The sequence below is a fragment of the Telopea speciosissima genome, chromosome 4, assembly GCF_018873765.1.
Source record: "Telopea speciosissima isolate NSW1024214 ecotype Mountain lineage chromosome 4, Tspe_v1, whole genome shotgun sequence".
NCBI classification, from domain to species: domain Eukaryota; kingdom Viridiplantae; phylum Streptophyta; class Magnoliopsida; order Proteales; family Proteaceae; genus Telopea; species Telopea speciosissima.
Window position 1 is genome coordinate 13,506,472 of NC_057919.1, and position 17,778 is coordinate 13,524,249.

The following is a 17,778-nucleotide window of genomic DNA, read 5'->3' on the forward strand; positions in this document are numbered from 1 at the left end:
GTTGTTGGGTCCCCAAAGTAACAGTTGATTGGGTTCTCCAACTGTAAAGAGGCAGAGGGGGAGGAAAGAAAGTCCATATATAGATATGATGATGTTCGATTATGAACACTTTAACAAAGTCAATATGGGTTTGAGAGCCCCCAGCTGGAATGCTGGATTCTTAGAAACATTTTTCTTCTTCTTCCCCTGATTTTCCTCTGTTCAATCAAGAAACCATCAAGAGTACAAATAGACTTGTATAGATATAGAAAATCAATCACATATCAAAGAAACTAAGGAAGTACGGTAGCAATAAGTCTCTAATTTGTAATCATTTCCTCCAATTTATTCAAACATAGAAACAATACTTTATGGGGATCTGCTAAAAGACCAAACCGTATGAAACTTTTGAAAGCTTATGTTTGGTTGTTAGGAAAAGAAGAAAAAAAAATTCAAATTTGTTTGAAGAAGTTTTTCTAGTCCGGTAGGACTAGAGAGTTTCTCCAATTCGACACCATTATTAGCCACATGGTGAGTTGGATAGAGTTGAAATTTTGTGAGTAGGTGTGTCCCCAAGATTCCCCACTCACATGTTAAATTTTGAGTTGGCCAAATGATAAAATAAATTAAAATTGTTTCCAAAAAGGTATATGGTTGAATTTGAGTCTGAAATTCAATATGACCAATATAGACCACTTTCAAGATATCGGTATACTTGAAATTACCATATTGACCTTCCCCATGGAAAGATTTGGTGCGAGTCTAGAAAAACCCTCTAGAACTGCTGGTATAGTAAACATTTTGCCTATAAATGGTTTTATCCAACTTGCAACCAAAGTTCAAACCAATGTAAAGTACATCAGCCATGAAGCCCAAGCCCATCTCTAGAAAGTAAGGCATAATGAGCCTGGTCCTGAGCCTGGGCCTGGGCCTGGGCCTGGATCCATTCCATTTCGTTGTCTGCTTTTTAAGGCAGGGAAACTGAATTCCACAATCTGGTCGCTTATTACCAGTTTCCATGCAAGGGATTTTTGAGGAAGAAACCTAGCAAAGGCAAAATCTTAGATTTGGGTGTCCAAACAGTTCTATGGTCTCAGGCTCTCAACCCTAATAATTTGTCATGTGTTTGAAGGTTGAAGAATCACTATCAGGATCCAATGTTATGTAGGGTTCCATCTAAAAGATTGGATGAAGCAAAATTCAGGATTGATGTATATGTGCATGTTGTAGGTTTCTTCAGATGGTACAGAAATATTCAGGCTCCGTTTGGCTGCAAGTAAAGTGGAGGGAAGTGAAATTGATTTAAGAAAACAGAAAAGGAAAGTAGTCATGATTGTGTAACTAGACTTGGAATGTCTTGGAGGTAGTTACACAATCATCTGGTGTCAGAATTTATTGTGAGTTGGTGATAGTAATGAGATGTCACTACCCTGTATTACCTTAGTAAATCTCCATCTCAAAAGATCAATCCAATAAGAAGAAGGTTCACAGGTATACCATGTAAATTTTCATCTCAAAAGATTGATTTATTACGCGGAGGTACTATTAAGGGTATAAACGGAATGGGGATCCTACTCACAGCCGATGTAGGATCTAACACTCCCCCCTCATTTGTAAGGGCGTTGGAACCACAGTTCAAGTGGACGACGGGGATGTATGGAGGAGTGATCATGTGCATGAAGGGGTTTGATGTGCTGAGCAAAATAGGAGGTGTGTGTGGGGAGGGAGAGCTCGATAGGGTGGGGAGGATACGGGGTCTGCAAGGTGGGAGAGATGGAACATAAGAGAGGGGGGGGGGGGGGCTGTGATCGGAACTATCGCTGCCGGAGATGATTGGAATGCTCAGAGATCCTGGAGATTTGCTCTGATACCATGTAAATCTCCATCTCGAAAGACTGATATGTTAATTGGAGGTACTATCTAATATATAAACGGAATGGGGATCCCACTCACAACCGATGGGATCTAACAACATTTAGTTTCTCCCCCAATTTGGTATAACAAAAATCATTAATGGCAAACATGATTCATACATTTGAAAACACTTCCATTGATCAAATATTCGCACCCTAGCTTGATCTGGTCACTCAATTTGGTATAACAAAAATCATTAATGACAAACATGACTCATCACTGCTAATCCAATTCCTCTCTGAGCATAAGGCAAGTATGTGACCATGGGGTTTGTTTCATATTTTATTTATGATTAACACAGCTTTGAAGGAGTTTAGTAAGATGATTTGAAAAGAACAATCAGCTGACTCTATAGATTTTGTCAAGTGTATGGCAACAAATGCCAAAACTGATAGAATTAGGGTTTGTTGTTCCGTGGGTGATGTACCAAATTTTATTGCTGATTTACTTTAGTGCTTTTGGCTTTTGTACTTGCAAAAAAAAAAAATATTCCACTGAAGATAATTTGTTACATTCAACACATGATTGAAATGGTACAGAAATACAGATCATAAGTACCAAAATAAACTATTATATCAGAGACTTGCTATCCACACACACACACAACAACAACAACAACTACAACAATAACCAAAAAAAAAAACCCACCACAGCAAGACTGAATTCTACTTTTCATGTTAAAGCCAGCTGAAATAACATGAATAACCAAGCAGAAGGCTACATTATCAGCACAAAATGATCATTGATCCATTGCTATACACGCTAAAGATATTTTCTTTAGCCTCCTCTGGAAAACCAGATAAGCTAGTTGAATTCTGTACAGGAAATCATACCTAGTTGTTTGATCTATTACACAATACAAGACCATTCAGTCACCAGTAGCTCAGAAAAGAGCTAAAGATCTGGGTTTTGACAATAGTTTCAATTTCCTTCCAAAAAATCCAGAAGCCTTGTAAGATGGTTTCTTTTCTTTAGAACAGTTGCTATCCAGTGAAAGTTCAAGATTGGCTCTAGGGTGAGGAAGTGAATTATCTAGAGAATCACTGTATCTGATATCCCTCAAGAGCTGAAGTAATTTCATTGCACTCTCCTTCCCTCTGGCATTGCCATTGACAGAGATATTGACTAGAGGTGGGACAATACCCTCATTCAGAACCAACTGACAATATTCATTACATAGCAAACATAAAGAAAGGAGAACAGCCACTCCATGTTCTTGTTCTTCATGAGAGCCAGTTTCAAGTAGTTCTGCAATGGAAGCTATACATCCATTAGTTTCAGCTATGGCAACCCTTCCCTCTGCAATGTTGCATAAGTTTTTGATGATTTTTATGGAATATCCTGCAAGTGAGCTATCACCCAAGAGAGGAAGAAGCTTCGTGATGCACCCCAATGATTGAATATGGAACCCAATGTCTCTGTTCAATGACAAATTATATAGTATTTTAACAGCAGACAGCTGGAAATCACTGATTTGGGTGTCAAGGATCTTTAGGATGGAGAGAATAGAACCAGATGCCAATGTCTTGGATTGACAATATTGGTGGCCCGATAGGACTTCAAGGATGGAAAGAGCCTCGCCAGTGATTTCGGAATCAATAAATGATGCCAACAGATGAAACACATCTTCTCTCAATGATGGTACTTCACTTCTGCAAGAAACAACAAAAAAAAAGGTCTTTACATGGGTTGAGAGAGACAAACACAGCAAAGTTCCAAAGCAGGGATGATACCATGAAAGAAATTAAGGCAAAGAATGAGAAACGGTGTAAGACTCATCCAAGTTATTGCAATCCCACTGTAAATATACAAACAATACAAGTTACGTATCTGACACAGGTCTTCACCAAATCACATAGTCTGAGCTAAGCAAAACCAATGTACATTTGTACTGAATGAGTTGGAACTTTTTGGGTTAAAAGGTGAGGGAGAAGGTTTTTTCATCTGGTGGTCCAGATAAGGAATCCATTGTAGAGTGCCTAGTTCTGTCATATGGCAGATTGGAATGGGCTGAAACTTTGTGGAGAGGTAGACCCTAAGGTCCCCAGCTCACATGTCAAGTTTCAGTCCAAACAGTGTAGACCATGGTGCAAAACAAACTAATGAATAATCCAAGAATTTGACATTGGTGGATGGGACTACAGAGGGGCTGCACAGACATACATGGGCGGGTAATGCCATTACTGCAGGGGGGGGGGGGGGAGGGGGGTATATGATTCAATTTGGTTCTGAAGTTTAACATATGCCATATCCAGATCATCCCTTAAATATCTGAGTCAGATTTGACACTACACTTCCCATGTGGCAGAATTAAGTGCCTGGTAGCCAACCAGGGAAATTTCAATCAATTTAGTCAAATTAGATTTTTATCAATTATGTAAAGATTGTGAGGATTTAAACATTCGACAATTTGTAACGCAGAAAATACTGATTGTGTTTTTGCAACTTATTTTTTGTCATCAGTCACCAGAGAAAGAAAAGATTACCTGCACTTGCTAACCAAGGGCAAAAGCACTTGAGCTCCATCTCTCAGTGCTTTTACATCATACCGGCTGCATGCATCCTCCATAAATCTAATCAATGATCGGACAGAGGAATCGGAGGACAAAGAGTAACATGATTGATCATCTTCCTTCAAATGGTTTTTAACATCTTCCACCACTTCGCATTGTGATTCCCATGGAAGTTCAGCAAGTTTAGAGAGAAAACCTGAACTCATCCAACGGCTGGAATTTGCAAAATATTGACATCCATGTGAATCACTATTCATCTGAGAGGGTACCAAACTCAAGGCATCTACAATCTTAACAAGCGATGAATCAGAACCATAACTAGAATCCAAAGAATCAAGCGATACGCTGCTGACATCAATTTGAATAGGCAAATCATTTAGAGAGCTTCCAAAGCTAGCAATGGAACTGCAAGACAAAGATTTCCATGACCCAAGTGCTCCAGCATTTGACTGTGAACATTGGTCAGGAATAGGGATCCCATGCCTCCTAGACCACTTGGAAATGAGGTCCTTCATGGCAGAGTTTGGTGTCATTGACAAATGGGAAAGCTTCTCCTGGGTCTTTGGACATGTATCATGACCCTCATTGAACCACTTCTCAATCCACACCCTCTCAAATGTTTGACCAGAAGAAATGACAACAGGATCATACATAAGTCTCAAAGAAATTGGGCATATGAATTCCTCAGGAGGTATAGATGTCCTACATGCATCAGTTTGAGCCTCTTCAAACCCATATTGAACATGTAGTTCCAGTTCAATAGCCTCGTCACATAAAGCACTATTACATGCAGGTTTAGTGTTTGTATGTGAACCCTCATGCTGAACAATAGCTCCATCTTTTTGTTCATATCGAACCGATTTTCCATACTTCCTTAAAAGATAAAGAAGGTACTTCAGGATAGTTTCCTTTTTATGGTCAATCTCGTGGTCTTTACCAAGTAGATTTTTAATAGATCTTTTCTCTATCAAGAGAGCCTTTGAGGATGTAAGCTGCAGCCTTACAGCTGCAAGTTGAAATGCCTCAAATTCAGAAGTTTCTATGGAATCTGATGCAGATGGGCCCCGCCGAAGCAAAGCTAGCAAAACCTTCCCAGCCTCTCCTTCGTAAGGTTCCATGAGAAATTTTGCATCCCTAAGATCTTCAACAATTCCAGATATCTAGAGATGACAAATTTCACTATCAGATTCTATTAGAGAACAATATGTCAGAAAGCAAAGCATATAGTCATGAGAGAGAGAGAGAGAGAGAGAGTTATATTTGCAACTTGCAACAAATTCCATAAGTTATTATATTTGCAACTCGCAACAAAAACCATGAGTTGTTATCTCTCCTTAACCACTAAGCTTATTCGAAGTCAAAGAAAGCAAGATGGCAATTAGTTAGATAATCTATGTAGGAATGGCAATGGGGTTGGGTATGGTATTAATGAATAACCGTACCAAACCTGCCACATTTTCATTACTAAATCTGAGGTGTCCGTTGGTAGACCGTTTAATGTAGCTCTAGATAGGAGACAAAATCCCACTAGAGGCCAAGCAATAGGATCTAATAAGGCTGCTGGTTTGGCTGGGCAGAATTAGGGTTTTTAGGTTAAATTCTAGGGTTAGGTATGGGGGAATGGGGTAATGTATATCTGATTTTAACAGGTTTTCGGTTGGTGGAATTCCATTAAGATGCAGTCCAAGCATGAGCTTTGCATATGACTCATTCGACTTGTTCAATTGCTAAAATCTGTTCTGCTGTTGGTTCATATCCCATAAACTAGGAGAATGTGACACAAATTTTCAGAAGTGGAGAGAGTGTATTATGGCACTGGTTGGAGAGAGATCATAATACACGATAGAACCAGATCCTTGTTATATGACCCAACACAAACACACCCCCCCCCCCCCCCAAAAAAAAAAAAAAAAAAAGATAACCAGATCCTTGTACATACGGGCTGTAGATAGAATTATTATTTATTTTTTTTAAATGTTATAAACATTTCTTTATGCATGAACTACTTACTTGCAGTTGTGGTTCAGTGGGGAAACAATGCTTAGAAGGATGGATAGGGACAGACCTGCCTTGCTAACACCAGGGGAACCATATTCTGAATTTGAGTTAAACTTAACTCCAACGCCTTGCGTATTTTTTCACATCTTGACAATATTGCCGCTCCTGTGATTGCCTGAGAAATGGTTAATCAGAAAAAACTTTACATCAATAACTAACATTATGATAACCCAAGAGTTGAGAAGATTTAAAAAAAACATTCATAACATACTATATTTTACAAAACAATTAATATTTTTACAAAATGATCAAGATATCTTTCACTAACATAATCATCACATACTTACCACCATTTGAAGCCCCGTCATTTGTTTGAAAATACTCTTCCAATAAATCATGGTTATGGTGCAAGTGATCAAGATTCAAATAGAGATACAGCAACAAAACAGTTTCCAAATCGTTACTTAATGCAGCTACAGTTATTTTCTCTTTCTTTTTTCCCCTTCTGTTGGTAAATCGGGTTTTTTTTATTTGTAAACATAAATTTATTTAATTCAATACCAGAAATACTAGGAGGCGGATGAACTTGCAATTGCTTTCTAAATCTTCACAACAACACTAATTATTACAATTTCTATATAGATGGGATACCTGGAATTCCCTTATATGATTTTAATTTTTAACAACTGTCTTTGCTTGGTTTACTCATTACTGCTTGACACGCAGGTATATACCAAAGTTGGAAAATCAGTGATCTCCACGTAGTTACCAAGTCAAAAAGTAATAAAAACCAAGCTATGGTTTGAGGAATAATGAGAGTTGGCTACTTTTACCAAGTCCGGGATCAATTCAGAAAAATGGTGCAGTTTTTCTTAGTTCATTCCAGAGATGAAGGGTAGAGTAGTCAAATAGGAAAGTTATGAAATAACATTCAACTAATCTGTTTTTTGGGTTTGAAACAACCAATCATCTTCTTCAATCTCTTTGTAGTCTGTACGTTCAACAACAACAACTCAGCCTTGTCCCAACTAAATGGGGTTGGCTACATGGATCCTTGCCTTCCACTCAGCTCTGTAGTCTGTACGTTCAGAACAGAATAATCTTTTTCAATCATTTGTCTGGATCCAACTAATCTGTTCTTTGAGCTGTCTACTTAGATCTTTATCGGGATCCAACTTACTCTATTCATCATAGATGTCAAGCGCCTAGGCAGCCAGGCGCTTTCTTGGTTCAAGGCAACAGCACACATTGTTTGATGCAAGAAAGGGAACCGCCTTGGGTGCCTAGGCATCCAATGCCTTATATAATATTAGTTTTTTGTCACTTCACGAGTTTACGTCGATTTATGTTTATTGCTTTGTTTTTTGATGAATATGCTTATATTATATCCAATGCTTATGCTTATATTACAAACAATACTTTGCTTATTATATGTAGATTTTCTCATATTAGGTTAATACTCACATAATTATATATCATAATGCATTGATATGGCTTCTAAGCTGCATATATGCATAATTATATAAAATTATCATTGCTACAGTATACATACTGCATGCTTAGGGCACCAAGAAAATGCCTAGGCGGGCGCCTTGTCACTTAGCCACCCCTCCAATCCCTTGGATCGCCTTGATAACTATGCTATCCATTGCATGGCACTGTCGAACATGGTTATTTAAATTACTCACCATGTTGAAATGCACAGAACTTTGATAGTGCTTCATATACAAACAACAACAAACTCAGCATTATCCCAACTTAATGGGGTCGGCTACATGGATCCAACAACACAAAGTAGGGAAACAAATGTCTAAACGAGAAAAGGGGGATGAAGAGATGACCAAAATAGGGATGGGGGATGAGATGAGAAATGAGAAGGGAAAATTTTAAAAAAAAAATTTGAAAGATGAAAGTAAGAGGAAGGAGGCACAGCCCAGCAAGTTAGGAGAATCTCAGTTAAATGAGGTCTGCAACATTTTGATAGTGCTTCATATCATTGGCCTATTGCTGGAGGGTGGGAAACAGCTCTAAGAACTACTGTTGGAATTACAAATAAATGAAGAGGGCAGCTACATCAAGCACAAGAACAAAGGAACAGTTGCATCAAGCACAAGAACAATGAATAGATCCTTAGAATGAAAAAAAGATTAATTACAAATTTTACTAGCTCATAAAAGACAAAGAATAAGGGTCAGAACAATAGAGAATAGCAGATGATCAGGCATGAGAAATGGCGTAACCAAGATGATCCCTCAGCTCTCTGATTCCCATCTTTTTCCTATTTGCGAACTATTGGAATCTTGAGTATTTATTTCCTTTCTGTAAACATTTTGAAATTTACGCAGTCAACAAACTAATAAGCCTAAGTAAACTTGATGCATATACACAATGATTTAGCTAGACTTGTGAATCAACTTGTCAATCAACATTTCGGAGGTCAGGCAAGTCGAGTTGAATCCTGTATTTTTCAACTAAGGTAAATAAATGGGCCCCAACTATGTTCATATTGGCCTCACTGACTCAACATCTGAATACAAAGTAATATGCATAGGCTGTCTCATTCATGGTCCAAACATGGAACTATTGATAATGGCAAAACCAAGTGATCTGATCCATTCAAATAATTGCATTATTTTGCATGATGGAGGAACGGATAGCTTTTAACTGTCTGCGAGGAAGTCCACCATCAGGGGGTTACAATTGTTCAATTAGCTGAGTTTAATGTAGGAAACATACTGGGGATTGAGGTTCCATACATGTAATGAACATAGTCTTGTAAGAAAAGAATAACATGGATGTAATAAAACTTCAAAAGTGATTGAATACAGTCTCTAATGTTTGAAATGGTGATGATTTCAGTATCAAATATTCCAGTGAGGTCTACTAAGGAAATACAGGAGTTGCCATGATTTATGAACTGTTTCCCTCATAAAAGTATTAAATAGCCTAACCACAATAATCAACTTGTGACTGTTAGCGAGCCCATTGTGCATGATGCATATATCATACAACACCAACTTGATTAGAAGAAATGCAGGCTGAAATAAAGTTTCCAAATATGGTTGAAGAACTGATCTTCACATTTGTATTCTCTTGTTAACTCACATACATATCTATAGAACTCTTTCATCTTTTTGCATTCTAACAGCCAAGTTACCACCAAATATTAAAAAAAAATCCTGTTGTCTTGCAGTTCTTGCCTTCAGAAATACAGGTTGGCATATTACATTCAGAATAAATACAAAACCACACATTTTGTTCTGGATTTCTTTGGCAAAATTGTTTAAAGTACATCTAGAATCATTACCTTTTTTTATTTTTTTGGCGGGGGTGTGTGAGGTGGAGAGTGGTGCTTACTAAATACATACCAAGTAGAGTTTGCTACTTTCTGCACAATATTGAATCAGCGATTTGGCTTTCTCTATTGCAAGGTTTGCCGAGCACAGCGCTTGTATTCCCTCTGTGCATCGTGGTCGAGCAGATTCTATATCGGGAAATATTTGTGAGATTCTATCAACATATTTCATAAGCTCTGTGCACATTAACCGGTGCACCTGCAACCACGGATTATGATCAGATAGGATGTCCTGAAAGTACTAAACCAGTAACATAAAACTATATAAATGTAGAGACGGGAAATGAGATAAAGATATCAACTAAGAAGCTTGAAGAATCCAACCGACTGGATCTGCTAACTGAAATAAACATATACAAGGATAAACCCTTTTCTATTTCTTTCTCCACATTTACATAGGACAAGTTGAAATCAAGGAACTGAAACAGGGGGAACAGGACTATCAGTTGAATCAACATATTGGCCAACCAAGTTTTCAATTGCTACCTCAACGAGCTCATATGTGCTTCTTCGTTAAAAATAAAAGAAGAGAAATAAAAATAACTAATTGGCCCTGTAACATGGACAGTCCACAACCTTAAAGTTCAGTATTCAGACCCAGTGTTGTATCCATGTGTCAGGAACATGCCACAAATTTCATCAGACAAAATTTAATTTAACATGCATGTCTGTTCAACCAGTGACTGTAGACCATTTATATAGCTTTCAGTGTGCATTAGATTATTCCAATTACAATCTTTATTAAACGCATACTTACATGAACTAAATTATTGTAGGAATATATCTAATAATGTGATAAACTGTGCTTAGAAATTTGCTTTATGGTTTCTCTAGTGGTGTTGTTTCAGTTACCCATGTCAATCTGTCCATGTTATGCAGCTCATTAGGCCATGACACTCCCCCAAGATAAAACATTTCTTGGCTTTACCCTTAAGAGATTCACAACCATTTGGGAAAACAAAATCAGGGCAACATTTACCTGGTTGACTCAAGAGTAGAAAAGAACTCTCCTGGCTTCTCATCCATTCTGATCCCAATAGAGTTCTATAAAAGAGTGGGGAATGTTAATTGCAAAAACGGCTTCACTTGGATGATTCCAACAACACCGTCAGGCATTCATCTAGTTTGAACTTTATATACAACCTTTTTTCCATTTAATCCTCATACTTTTAGATTTGGATCCATTAAATTATTCGATATCTCTTATCATATTCCTAGATTTTGTGGCTCACGCATATAACTAAAAGCTTAGTCATAAAGCCTTGAGAGTAAGTACAAAAAAATTAGTCATACAGCCTTGAGAGTAAGTTCAAAAAACTTAATCATAAAGCTTTGGGAGTAAGTACTAAAATTGGCAAAAAGCTATGTAACAAATTAGAATTTAGAGATCTTAAGACGATAAAAAACCAAAGTCAACGTAACTAAACACATTTAAACAATAAAAAACAAAAGATAAGGCAGTAATCTCAGGTGTCAATATAGCATTGCTATTTACCTTTATATGGGCATGAGAATGACGCAGGTCTTGCACAACTTCGGCAAAATTATTCTCCATCCAATAATAGAGTACCCTCGATCTGTTTGTTCAATTTCACATTTTGAAAGGATTATATTTAAAAGAATAATAAATACACAGACTTGTCTCCCATGCATAAAAGTAAGTTTCTAACAATCATAGTTACTAAAAGATGTCGACAATACTAGTTTAAAAAATAAGTCCTGTTAGTCATAATTTGAAACTCAATTGCAAAATAACTGCATTACATGACCTACTATTATGTTATTGCCTCCTTAATAAATAAAAATATAAAGTATGATATAATCCATAAGAAATACCAATGCAGAAATTGATAAATCACATAAATTTCAGTAAGTGATAGCAAGAGGAGATCAAGTCATCTTAAAACTCGGGTGTGTGAATGGAATTAGAGTGAGACTTAGATATTAGCAATTTGGTTCAGTGCTACATTTCCTTTACAGACAGTGTTTTAAAAAAGAAAGATCTTTTAATGCAGGACAGTCCAGGTAACCATCAGGCATTTCCGCGCATCCTGGGCCTTCACAAAAGCAAAAACTACAAAAAGAAAAATGACAGCCATCCCAGATGTCCCTTTCAAAAACTGCTTCCAGCATTCCAAAGTTAGCGCTTTGCTAGAAGCTGATTCCTTGAACATCATCAATTTCATTGGTGTCCAACGGGTAGACATATTTACAGGGAATGAGAGAATTGTTTTTCTCGATCAGAATGACAATGCATTATGTAGGATAGTAAAATAAATACTAATAAGGTCAAATCAATTAATTGGAATGTAAAAAAGATGAAAGACTAGTAATAACTTCACTTTCTAAAAGATTTATGCTTACTTTTTTTCCTTAACAAATTCCTAGGGAAACCCTAATTAAAAAAAAAATGTATTAAGAAATACCTTGGGAAACCATTATTTAAAAAATATATGAACCCTAATCAGGTCATCCTAAATTGCATCCTCAAGGATTAGGTTTATTGTCACCTCCAGACCCATTCAAACTAGCCATGTGACATCCCATATGGCTTGGGCAAAGAATTAAAGAACTAAGAACCTAATGCAGTGAGCTAATTTGATTGACAGATGACTCAACCAGTGGCAAGTAACTCAGAGTCATGTGCTCCTCACAAATCAGGGGTTTTTTTTTCTTCTGACATTGGCACATCATAGGTGAGAACCTTCCTCAAAAACGCATTAAACTTTGGATCTTTGTCCCCTTAGTAATCCCTGCACATCCCTGGTGTTTGACGATGCTTTTGGCAAACTGACTGGATAGGTCATATATCCATTCAAAGGATGACAGTTAAGAGCAACTCAAACAAGGATTATGCAGCACCTCTTCTTATAAGAATGTATCCAACAAGAAATCCCAAGGCATTGATAGATTGGGGTTTAAGGAGATTCTGAACACAACAATTTTGTACTGGGTAAATGGTCCAATTAGAAGGTCGTCTCTAAATCATTGATAAAGTCTTTTCCCTGGTTAATGAACATCTAATTCTCTAGAGCGCCACCAGCCAGTAATAAAACAGTATCATCCAATTCAATTCCATAGAAGAGTTCCATGGGGATCTCTCCTGTCTAATTCCTACTCCTACTGAAAATAGAAAGGAACAGGAACTCCCAATAAATGGATCAACACTTAAAATAGAGTTCCAATGGAAGGCAATAGGTTTTGTCATTTTCATTTCAGGGTCGTCTTAACAAGTTTTCAAATCCAATGGCTTCTGAAACAAATGACGGTGCAGAGAAATGGCATGTCTACATATTCCACTTCAAAGTTCAAACTACTGAAACAAATGGTAAATCAGAATTAACAATCGCACACATCAAAGTGATTGAGCAGTCACTGGTAGCAATTACCGTAGCCAAAGGAACACATGCGGCGAATAACGAGGTGAGTAAAGAGACAGACCGAGGTTCCCGTGAAGTCGAAGATAAAGCAACGAACTTTCCAAACTTGAAGTATTGCAGAAGCAACAGCTCGAGCACCCTTTCCTCCCTACAGTAGCAAAGACGCAGAAACCAAATCCACTGGACAAACCAATTAACTAAAACCGAACTCCAAAACCATGAGAACTCCTTTAAAAGCTAAAATAGAGCCTTTCAACGCAAAAGGTTGAGATTTAATATCTCCCATTGACAATCCAAGAGAAAAGCAAAATGACCCAGTTCCTCTAACCGTCAAATTAGAAGATTTCAGAACCCGAAAGGGCAAGCTCGAAGGAAGTGTACGCAGGAGTCCATACGAGAGAAGCAAGACTCCAAAGGAGAAAGAATGCTGTAGAACCAACCCACTTTTTATAGAAGCAAAATGAAAGTTTCTCTATTCCTTGGGAGAACAAAATTCTTGCCGGAATTAGGTGCAAGGCTCCAAAATCACAGTTGCGAAGTCTTTGTTTGCGGATGGTAAGACAGATACCACTATCCACACACACAGAGATAGATAGAGAGAGAGAAAGGCGGGCGGGACGGGAGAAGAAGCCCGCAACAGAAGTGGCGCCGCATAGTAATCAATCTCTCTCTCTCTCTCACAGATGTGAGATGTCTCTGTTTGAATTTATGATGTGGGCCCATGCATCAAATAAAAATCTATTAAAGTTAAGAAGGCAATCAAAAATTCCACCACAACATAAACTAATTCCTTAAACTAAGTGATTAATTCGATTCCCAATTAAGGATTATATTCCAATCTAAAGTCGTTAGCCGCCTAATGAGGAAAACTTGTCAATAAATTTATTTTTGGTCAACAAATTGAAATTGTGTTGTTACATCAATTTAAAATATTTTTAAGAATAAAAAGTTCATTTGATAGTTCAAATTCCCTATATTTCTGAGGATGAGGATGATTGTGCAATTTGAATCCTCTATTACTGAGCTGCAGAAGGATCGTGCTGCGAAGACAAAGTGAGGTAAACAATGATCGCCTTATCCCCATTCAGATAAGGCGCTCAGGCAGGGGTAAGGCAGTCATTATGCACCTCACCATATCTTGGCAACATAGTTTTGTCGGGCAACTCGACAGTTGAAGATCTATATTGATGGCAGTGGTGATGAACTGATGATAATGATAGGGGCAAGGATGGTGGAAAGATGGTAGCATGATAGTGGTGAGACTATTAGGAAAAGAAGAGTATGTGCTCATTAAAAAGCTAGAGTGAAATAAATTATAATTTTAAAATTGAAACAGATCCACAATTATTTCGGAATTTCTATTCCATTTGATATGTATTTCACTGAAATAAGGTTTAAAAATCAAATCAAACAAGTTCTCAAATAGACATCACCCATAAAATTAAATACAATTCATTACAAATTAAGCCTTGTTAGTCAGTATGGGACGCTTATATTTATAAGGAAGCATAAGCCCAAGAGGTACCAAGCCCATTACCCCGGCAGAGCCCACCGGGCTATTTGACTTTGGATAATTAAAGTTGCAGTTGGTTGTTGGGTAGTTAAGTACACGCCTTTCCTCTTCTGCCATTGAACACTATTCCTCTTAAACATTGACATTTAAGTGTAGGTATGGTTGTCAAGTTTTGACTCCCCGTGGATGATGAACGGATTTTCTCTTCATCATGGGTGACAGAAAAAAAATTCGTATAGCTTATCTAGGAGGCGGGCTCCCATTCTCATATGTGAATATACGAGAATGGGTTCCAACCATCCAGATGGCATCCACTATGTCTGAGTCCCACCATGTGAATGCCATCTGAATGGTTGGAACCCATTCTCGTATGAGAATGTGAACCCAACTCCTTATCTAGGTCACCTGACTGGCCAATTCAGACTCTTCCAAGTGGACGACTCTACACTAATAAACCTTTGGGTAGTTGGGTTCTACGTTAGATAGCCGCGTGTTGTCTCTCTTTCAGAGGTTAGTTTTTCGTGTTCTCTTTCTTTTGCCTATTTATTCTTATACTTTGAACAACATAAGGTTCCTTTTTCTTCTTTCCCTCTGTTCATTCTTATGGAAAAAAATTATATTGATGGTGCATGAAGAACCTAATTATCCAATTGAAAATGTCTATTGAAATAAGATTTTAGTAGGTAAATTGTCCATGTCATCATTTAATTCTTGTATATTTGTTTAAAATCAAGTTGATCATCTCACATGTTGTTTTAATGTCTTATAGAGAAAAATAAATTCATGTTTGGTATGGGTGTAAGTTTGGCCCTGTAGCCCGCACTGGCCTGCCCTGACCCCGAATAGGGTGTGGGTTGGATTTTAAACCTTGAGGGCGGGTTAGGGTTCAAATTTTCAGGCTCTGGGTTAGGATCGGGCTAGGTCAAGGTTGAGGCCTCGGGCTAAGTCCAGCCCAGCCTGACCCTATGTTAGGTTATGCTTTACAATTTATTGTGTACATTTTACAATTTTTGTTTAGTATCTAATTATTTATTGGTTTATTAAAAAAAATAAGATTGATTATCTATTGAACGAAAATATTTATAATTTTAAAATTGGGCTAAGTTTTTTAACTCAAATAAAAGCCTAATAGTCAAATGAGTATAAAACAAACCACTACTCAATCACATTTGTCTTATTTTTTTAATGCATAGGACGACGTAAATGACAAAAAAGCAAGGCAAGTCAGGGTCAATCTGGCCTAGCCCAGACCGATCAAGGTCCATTAGGGTTGGGTTGGGTTGGGTTGGGCTGGGCTGAACCCGGGAGGATTGAGCCTAGACTGAGATATCTCAGCCCAACCAAGGACCAGATTGGGCTTGGGTTGAGCTAAGAGGACTCAGGGTTGGACTAGGGTTTTTTAAAAACACCCGACCCTGTTAAACCTGTAGTATTAGGTGCAACATATGAGCTAACCAAAAAAACACAAAGTCTTTACATACTTCAAACGATGGGTCATATGGTTGAAATAAGCTCTTAATTTTGAGGTGTGGTCCATCAAAGTCAATACACATCTATCTTATGGTCAAAATGGCTCTACCAATAGTCCACACAACAAAGCAACTTCAATTGAAATGCCTTCCATCTATGTTTTCCATGATAAGTTGCTTATTCCATGCATTCTTCAAAAACCAACTACCCTTTGGGTAAACACCTTTTGGTATGGTGGTGGTTGCTAGTGCAATAAAACGTTAGCCTAAGTCCAGGGAAAGATTACTGTTTCGACTCCCCCGCCCCCATCATAAGTAAATAAACATCATGTTATCCCCCCTTGCCTCCTGCCGCCCTTGAGTTGGGACACTAATCCCATAGTGGCTTATGCACCCTCGATAAGAGATCTGACAAAAGAAAATTCCTTTTTCTTTTTCTTTCTTCTTCAAATGGGGTTTAGGATCACCAACCAACTGCTAGTGATAATTTTTTTAAGGGAAGCAGTTTTCTGTACGGGAGTGTGGCCTATGCTAACACTCCCATGTGTCTATCTCTCTCCTCCTTAAAACAAGAGGGCAGAGGTGTCTTTTCACATTGGATGGAGAGAGATAGACTCATGGGAGTGCTGGTGTAGGCCACACTCCCGGACAAAGAACTTTTTCCATTTTAAAAAAAAAAAGGAAAAAACTTAAATTTGAAGTCGCCACAAGACTATATAAGATATGCAAGCATCGTGGGTTGTAGCAGTTGTGTTATGGTCACCAGAGTATTGTGTGGGAGGCGCATGGATTTAGGTATCGATCGACCAATACCGGATCAGTGGTACAAAAAAACAATGAAGGTAAAATAAGGGATAAAGAATGCTTCCCAAATAGTGCACGTTTTCTTTTCACCCAGACATAGGGGTGTGCAAAATGACCGTTGCACCCTTGATCTCATTTCACACACCCCTATGTCTGGGCACAGGGGTGGCATGCACTACGCAACCACCAGGTGGCATTCTTTCTCCCAGAAAAATAATTACAAGATAGGTTGAATAATCGTGGTTGAATCACTTGATCCCCATAGACATATCATGTTTAAAACTAAGCTATCAAATAAAAGATACCTACCACTGATTAGGGAAAAATTAATCAGCATTTGGATGCCACGCTATGCAAAGGTTACGAAGTCACTTAGCTCGATGTTAGTAGAGTCAAGAGCGAACACCATACCTACATAGAAGGTCCGCTGTTTAATTTGCTGACTTTCTAAGGTCTAACCTTGCGTTGATCCCCTACTGAAAAGGGGCAAAGCCGCGAAGATTTTTTGTCATTCCCGTTATAACTAACTATGGTGTGGTTCAACAAAAACTTATAACAATTATCTAAGAGACAAATGAGAAATATAAGACTACTTCCCATGACTTACCTTTAAAAAACCTCCTTGATTGAAACATTATTAGATCTAGAGCCTCAAATTAAGCCATCAAATAAAAGATACCTGCCACTAATTAAGGAGAAATCAATCAGCATTTGGGTGCCACACATTAAGCCGTGCAAGCAGGGCGTGGAATGGACTTGTATTAAACCATTTGTAAAGTAGAATTCAGGTGATTGATTAGTCTCTCAATATGAACTATGAAGTAGCTTTCCTGACTTTCATAGCGCCATATCT

General features: G+C 37.9%; 1 protein-coding gene across 2 annotated transcripts; it reads right to left on the bottom strand.

The window, feature by feature from the left end:
* Positions 1 to 2,672: 2,672 nt before the first annotated feature.
* LOC122660098 (U-box domain-containing protein 5-like) lies at positions 2,673 to 17,224 on the bottom strand. Of its 2 annotated transcripts, XM_043855273.1 has the most exons (7): positions 17,213 to 17,224; positions 16,628 to 16,632; positions 11,255 to 11,377; positions 9,773 to 9,958; positions 6,472 to 6,579; positions 4,380 to 5,566; positions 2,673 to 3,545 (listed from the first exon to the last, which is right to left on the bottom strand). In XM_043855273.1, exons 3-7 carry the CDS (start codon positions 11,312 to 11,314, stop codon positions 2,777 to 2,779), a joined length of 2,310 nt encoding a protein of 769 aa, XP_043711208.1. In that variant the 5' UTR covers positions 11,315 to 11,377; positions 16,628 to 16,632; positions 17,213 to 17,224; the 3' UTR covers positions 2,673 to 2,776. The 2 variants fall into 2 exon arrangements, with proteins under 2 accessions (XP_043711208.1, XP_043711210.1); XM_043855275.1 differs by lacking the exons at positions 11,255 to 11,377; positions 16,628 to 16,632; positions 17,213 to 17,224 and having other exon boundaries at positions 6,472 to 6,569; positions 9,773 to 9,889.
* Positions 17,225 to 17,778: the final 554 nt, after the last annotated feature.